Consider the following 7,225-nt stretch of genomic DNA (forward strand, 5'->3'; position numbering starts at 1 on the left):
TGGTGACCCACTTGGTGACCCACCTGGTGACCCACCTGGTGATCCACCCGTGATCCAGTTGGTGACCCACCTGGTGATCCAGCTGCTGACCCACCTGGTGACCCAGCTGCTTACTGAGAACTAACCACAGCTCGTTCTGCTGCAGCCTCCTCCTCGCAGACCCGCGCACTTCGCAGAGGCCCATGAGAACGATGAGGAGAAACAGTTCCGGAAAGTTTTCCAACAGCTGGCTGGAGACGTGAGTTCCTCTTCATTTATCCTGAATGTGACGCTTTTAGCTCCAGATTTCACTGTTTTAACCAATAAAATGATCCTTTAAGAACGGAAACGCTTTAAATGGTTTCAACACACATTCTGTATACTTAATACTTCTGAGTACCACAGAAGGGATCCTGGGTACTATCACTGGTACTTGTACTACAGTTTGAGAACCATAAGCTTTAACAATTCCCAAATACATTCAGGGCCTGAAGACCAAGTTTCAAATGAACAGGTGATTAAAACAGGAGTCATGAGTTCTGGTGGTTCTGGTTCAGAGTCCAGCAGCAGTTTGGACCTGCTGAAGACCTTTTTTGTTCAGACATGTAAAAAATGATGATAGATGATAGAAACGGTTCTGGACCAGCTGTTTGGAGACATCAGCTGGTCCAGAACAGCTCCTGAGTTCTTCAGGTTAGACGTGACCGATGAAGGCTTTGATTTGTGGAACCACACAGATCAGACTCTCTGTCGTATCAGAGGTTAACTGAAGGAAGTCGTTGTTTTTTTGTTTTAACAAAGTCTCTGGGCTCAGTGAAAGAACTGCTTTGTCCTGATAAAGAAGGAATGACAGGATCTGAACAGTCGGGATGTGGTGATAAATGATTTCACAGCTTCCTCCCGAAGCAGACATTAAAGCTGGAATCTGACTCTCAGGCTGCTGGGATTATGTCAGAGAAACTCTGAGAGGAAGCAGCACGCTGTTCCTCTGTGAGTTGGGATGTTTCAGGAGGATTCCCGGAGGATTCCCGGAGGCTCCGGTCCCTGTTTGTTTGTCGAACATGCGGACGGCTCGTTTAGCTGCAGGGTGGTTCTGCATTCCTGCCGTTGTTTGTCAGGGCGGCTCCGACTCGCAGTGAGTCAGACGGGGTGGGGGCACCAGTTAAACCAGTCAGCTCTCACTGGCTGCATTTACTCTGAACTTTCAGGGCGGCGACCACGATGAGGGACGGATGAGGTGTAAGTGGGCAGGGCCAGCTGACGGGCGTAGGAGTTCCTGTTTTAAAAGGAGCAGAACCAGACCTGCTCGCAGAACTGTGTGCTGCGTTTAATGTGCTCCTCAAACGTGGGAAATCCTAACTTTCCTCTCAATGTGTTTCTCAGTTTTTGCGTGGAGAAAAAACTAAAATAAAAATCAGGTCACAAAACATCAACTACTAGATAAAAAGTTTCACTTCATCTCTTAAACTTCCCCATTTTTGTGTTAAATTTAGGATGTTTTGGCAGTGCGTGTTGTCGGGCAACACAAACATATATCTGAGAGGGTTTATGAGTCAGTTTATCGTTTTTATTCCCATCAGTGAGTCAGATGGTTTGAGTCCCTCTCAGATCAGATGTGACTCACTTTGTTTCTGCGACTTCCTTTGGTGGAGAATCTAAAAGAAATGTCTTTGACTGAAGCCTGCATGGAACAAAAACACAGATGAGTAATTATAATGGACTCAAACACAAGGATGGAGCAGGGAGGACAGATCGTTTCTGTTTTCAGCCAGCAGGACAAAGAAGTTAAGAGTATTTTTTTTGCATCAGCTCTTTGACTCTTATTATTTTCAGACTTAAACTGATGTTAAATTGTTTGGACATTGTGATAACTGGACTTTCTTCTTAGATCCTGACTTCTCAGGAAGTTTAGTTGCTTTTTATCCATACACAGAATTTAAACATGATAAAAAAGGCTTCTACAGTTTTATCAGCCCCGACAGAAACATTTATCTGGCGCCAACAGGAAGTCGGTTCTGATGAGTGTTTGTGTTCCCACAGGACTTGGAGGTGAACCCAAAGGAGCTGATGGACATCTTGAACCGAGTCGTCAGCAGGCGTGAGTCCGCTCTTCCGCTCTTCCATCCAAACTCTCTTCAGTTTAAGGTTTGTTCTCGTTAATCTGCTGGGATCTGAGTTGAAGCTGCTGCTGCTTTTGACCCACAGATGGAAGCCTGAAGACTGACGGCTTCAGCATCGAGTCCTGCAGGAGCATGGTCGCCGTCATGGACGTATCCTTCCACTCCAGATATTTCAGAGATCCGTTTTCTGTGAAAACGCTGAGCGCTGAAAGTTACTGAAGAAGCAGAACACTAACTAAAGAATCAAAAACCTAATTAAAGCTGAAATTAGCAGAATGGTAGTGAAAGGATAGCTGAAAGCTAAAAGCTAAAAGTTTGACCTTTGACCTGACTCCCTGCAGAGCGACAGCACAGGAAAACTGGGCTTTCATGAGTTCAAATATCTCTGGAGCAACATCAAGAAGTGGCAGGTTGGTTCTCAGCATTTTGTCTTTTTTACTTTCTGTGAGCTTAAACCAGCGAACCGCTTCGTCTCGTTTCTGTGTTTGCATGTTGTGGTGTTTACCTCTCTGCCTCGTGTCGTCCTCAGGGCATCTATCTGTCCCACGACCAGGACCGCTCCGGTGTGATCGGCGCCGACGAGCTGCCGCACGCCTTCAAGGCTGCAGGTGAGCCGATCTTCTGGGTTTAAATCCACAGAAAAGTCCTGCTTTATCTCAGACTTTGTGTTTCAGGTTTCCCCCTGAACGATGACCTCTACAAGCTGATTATCCGTCGCTACAGCGACGAGCACGGCAACATGGACTTTGATAATTACATCGGCTGCTTGGTGCGGCTGGACGCCATGTGCAGTGAGTCCCAGCCTGTTTTTATTAGACGATTCTTCTGCTCCAAAATCATAACTTGAATGAGGTTTAAAGAGTGAAATTACAGTTTTATGTAATCTCTACAGATAATTTGTCCTGAAATATTCTATTTGTGTTCCTCAGGAGCTTTTAAAACTCTGGATAATGACAACAACGGCACCATCTGCCTGGACATCAAAGAGGTGAAACAGTTTGGATTCATAAACTTTAACTTCAGGCTTAGATTTGCTTTAAAGATGTTTTTAAAGTGAAGTAAGAAAACGTAGCATTTTTGCTTGATCATAAATTGTTTTAGCAATAATAGTAAAACAAACACATAATATCACTTTAATCTCTATAAAATAGTTGCAACATAATCTTTTGTATTTAGCTGCAGATATTCATGTTTATCTCCCACATTTCTTGAAGTGAAATTCAGCGTTTTTATTTCCTGAGTGTGTGGAGAAGTGTGACGTTTTCCTGTAATCCTAATTCTTCTTTACAGAAAATAATTTATAAAATTTGGACAGAGAACAAACCTGTTTTGGGATTTTTATGGAATGACCAGCAGGAAATGAAAATATGTTGTTGAAAGTTGACTGACAGATGCTCTTCTGTCTCACAGTGGCTTCAGCTGACGATGTATTCATGAACCAACAAAAAAGAGCCGCTCCGCAGCAGAAACATCTTACAGCTCCTTTCTTCTTCTTCTGCTTACGGATGTGCAGTTGTGCTCAGAACGTTGCCATATTTATCCATCAGGAGTAAAAACATTCCAGCTCCGAGCTTAAGAAAACGGGGAACAACTCAGAGCAAAGTGGAGCCGATGACCTCCTGCCACCAGGTGGTGCTACAGCGTCTCTGTAGCACAAATGTGTGTTTGATTTCTAAAGATTTTCATTTTTATTAGGCTGACAAAGTTTATGGAAAAGATTCTGACTGTTAAAATAATTAAAGTGACCCAACTGGAAACAAACTGTCTCTTTTGTATTTTTCCAAGTTTTCCCACCAGGTTCAGTCGGATTTCTTTCAGTTCAGTTTGGATCACATTTGTTGTCATAAAATAAAACAAAGAAATGTGAGAGTGATGCAGACGGCTTTAAGGGTACAAAGCTTAATAAATGTTCTTCAGTTAACTGTTTTTATTGTCAAACACTGAGTTTCTTTACTCTTTTAAACCATAGAGAGGTGTTAAAATTATTTATTACATCTTTATAATTTAAAGGCGAAATGAAATTAAATCTCAAAATAATTAGTTTTCTTCTTTTCCTTTTAGTTAAAGACCATCATAAAACACTGCAGTGTCCATTTCTCTGGTTTCAAACGTTAACGACTTGTTTTTAGAGTTTCTGTGGGCTGATTGTGGGCGGAGTTACCTTCTTAGAAGGAGGCGGGGCCAGCTGCAGCAGGCCGCTGTAGGCTACTGAGGAGGTTACTGTTTATCAGGGAAAATGGAAGCAGAAGAAGAAGCAGGTTTGGTCTGGAGTGATGCTGTCGGGAACTGGAGCCCCACGTTTCACCAGAGGAACCCCCGAGTTTCACGATGATGTCATAGTCTGTAAAAAGAGCCTCACCTCTGGACAGGTGGAGGAGGCCGGTGTTGGTCGGACAGGCGGAGGAGGCCGGCGCCGGTCCTCCAGGCGGTGTTTCTCCTGTTAAACGTTTGTCTCTCAGGTTCTCCTCTTCAGAACGTTACCTGCAGTCAAGCCTCCAGACTCTGGTCCTTCAGAAGCTGAAGGTTCAGCTGCTGGAGGTTTGGGTCGGTCCCCCCACCCTGTCTGGATCTGTTATTTCCTCTTGTTGGAGTTCCTGTTTGGCTCTCGATGTTGATTTTGATGATGGTAATGGGGCGTGGCCTGGGCCGGGGGGCGGGGCCAGAGGAAGCTGGGGATGCTGAGGAGGACACACCGAGGAGCTGCAGCCTGGAGACGGTTTCATGTGGAAAATTTGGAGACAAAAAGCAAGAAAACCGATGAAAGGTAGGAGAGTTCCTGTCTGAATTAAATTAAAATCAAATCTGAGCTGATAAACGAGAGGAGGGAGGATTATTGTTCAGGTGGAAAAATAAGACAGGTAACTGAGACTAAATATTTATTGATAAAACCTACATTTGGAGCAAAGCTGTCTTTAGTTAAAACACAAATGTTTATTTTTTCTTGGGAAATGAGAGAAAACAGGAGGCTCAACTCAGGAAATAAACAGCAGAGTGAAAAAACATCTGAGTTCTTTTACATTTTATCAGAAACATCAGTTTTTAGATGAAAACAACTGTAGAGGCATTGCCAAGGCTTGAAGCCCCGAGGTGGTACCCCGGGGTAAAGCTCACGCGCTACTTTACTTATCCGCTGAATTAAAACCAGAGCCGTCATCATGTTAGTGCAGGTAATCCATTTAGTTTCCATGCTTCCGGACCATAATCATCGCATTTCCTTTTACAACGAATTAATCCTCCAACATGTTGACACAATCACAGCGTTCACAGCATAGTTGGTTTTCGCGTTCAACGTGGAGTTAGGGTTAAATATAAACTGTTTCCCCCTACCTGGTGGAACACACCTGCCGTCTCAACAACGGTTTCAACCTAAATAAATGCTGACTGATCACGTGACTCAACACCATTCAGAAATACAGTTATTCATAATCTGCTCCTACAACAACTATCAGAGTATCTGTTGTTACTGACTCTCAGCTACTACCACACCACATCATAGCTCTATGTCTCTAAAATCCATGAAGGTATAACTGTTGGCTGAAGTCAATTATCTGTGGCGGCCATCTTGAAAAGTAAATCAGTCCTAGATAAACATACAATGATTATTTTCTGTGAGTTTCATTAAAATCCATTCAGTGATTCATGAGATATTTTGCTAACAGTACAGACAAACAAACAGGCAGAAACATGATCGCTCCTCCTTCAGCGATAACTAATAACGGGGGTCTCAGGAGAAGAGGCTTTTATTTTCCATAACAGATAGAAATGATCATAAATTAACCATGCAGTGAAATAAAGTTCCTCTTGGATCAAAAGGTGATTAAACGAAGCCTGAAGTGACTCAGCTTTGCATCGAAGACTCTTCCTCTTCATCATCCTCCTCTTTGCTCCAGGAGGAGGTGATTAATTAACTGTCGGGTTTAATTATGACGAACAGGAGTCTGAAAGGAAAGTGTGAACCTTTTTACTCTTAATTATCTTCAGATGAAGCCCCAGCACCTGCTGGGGGGCTGAGGTGAGAGGGTCATGTGACCAGCAGGAGGAGGAAATCACTTATTAACTTCAGAGAAACCAATAAAACAAAAAACACAACATAACGTATCATTTAATACCACGAATATGAACTGAAATGTTCAGGGTGAAAGAACAGAGTAGGCTGGCGTTATTCTAAAACAACACCAGCTTTACAGGGACTCATAACGTGTGATTAACTGATAGTTTAGGACGCAGATAAGGTTAGATTTGTCTTTTTTGTGTTTAATGTCAAGATTCCACCTGAGAGAGGATAATCCAAGCCTGCGAAAGTCTGTAGTTTGGCCTAAAATGTTTAAATAAATAAAAGTTTTCATGTTTTAAATTTAATTATTTAAATTTAAAATCAATATTTCAGTTCAGTTAAAGTCAAAGTTTGATGATCATTAAATTTAAAATGTTTTGTTTGTAAAACTCAGCAGCAGCAGTTTCTCTCATTTCCTTCAGACAACAAAAGCACCTGATGCTGCTTCCTGACCTGATCACCTGGGACTGAACACACACACACACACACACACACACACAAAATGGCCAACAGCCACATGGACCCGCCCGTCCTCACGGAGCAGGAGGAGCTACAAAGGAGAGCCAATCAGGTCACAGATGAGGTAATTATCACTTAGCTTTCAGCTAGAATTTTGTTCCTTTTAGCTTTTAGCTCATATTTTGCTTCTACGGTGGCCCCTGAGGTCCATATTGATGTTTCACTGAAGTGAAACTCGATTTAACCTCTGAACACGAAGCAGTCCGTCAGAGAAGCTCAGACTACACAACATGACACACAACACATGAGCTGAACCCGCTCTGAGCCCGAGGGAGCCAGCCTTAACGACACCTGGCTCACCTGGTTACCATGGAGACAGCTGGTCTCCCTGGGCAACCACTGGTAGAGAAACAAAAGGTTCAGATGAGGTCATACAGTCAGCATGAGGCAGTGCCAACACACACACACACACACACACCCTCGGTGGGGGCATCCTCTGGGACAGACATGATATTTACTCATCACAGATAAAGACAGAGGACAGTGTCTCTGAGAGGGACTGATGGACTGATGGACTGTTTTCTGCTCATGTTGAACAAGCTGCAGCTACAGG

The 7,225-nt window shown here is 43.3% G+C and overlaps 2 protein-coding genes across 3 annotated transcripts in view; both read left to right on the forward strand.

Annotated features, from left to right (window-relative positions):
- LOC108244661 (calpain small subunit 1) overlaps positions 1–3,856 on the forward strand; it is a 7,587-nt gene extending 3,731 nt beyond the window's left edge. The window contains exons 4-11 of the mRNA XM_017431045.3: positions 146–238; positions 2,020–2,077; positions 2,185–2,249; positions 2,441–2,509; positions 2,629–2,707; positions 2,774–2,890; positions 3,029–3,087; positions 3,510–3,856. Of these exons, the coding sequence (XP_017286534.1) occupies positions 146–238; positions 2,020–2,077; positions 2,185–2,249; positions 2,441–2,509; positions 2,629–2,707; positions 2,774–2,890; positions 3,029–3,087; positions 3,510–3,536 (567 nt within the window). The 3' untranslated portion in view covers positions 3,537–3,856. The remainder of the gene's footprint in view (positions 1–145; positions 239–2,019; positions 2,078–2,184; positions 2,250–2,440; positions 2,510–2,628; positions 2,708–2,773; positions 2,891–3,028; positions 3,088–3,509) is intronic.
- An 881-nt stretch (positions 3,857–4,737) lies between these two features.
- Positions 4,738–7,225, forward strand: part of zgc:101731 (SNARE_SNAP25N and SNARE_SNAP23C domain-containing protein) — a 12,080-nt gene continuing 9,592 nt past the window's right edge. For both annotated transcript variants that reach the window (XM_017431049.3, XM_017431050.3), the window contains exons 1-2: positions 4,738–4,863; positions 6,576–6,736. In XM_017431049.3, the coding sequence (XP_017286538.1) occupies positions 6,656–6,736 (81 nt within the window). In that variant the 5' untranslated portion in view covers positions 4,738–4,863; positions 6,576–6,655. The remainder of the gene's footprint in view (positions 4,864–6,575; positions 6,737–7,225) is intronic.

The sequence above is a fragment of the Kryptolebias marmoratus genome, linkage group LG2 (assembly GCF_001649575.2).
Source record: "Kryptolebias marmoratus isolate JLee-2015 linkage group LG2, ASM164957v2, whole genome shotgun sequence".
Classification (NCBI taxonomy): domain Eukaryota; kingdom Metazoa; phylum Chordata; class Actinopteri; order Cyprinodontiformes; family Rivulidae; genus Kryptolebias; species Kryptolebias marmoratus.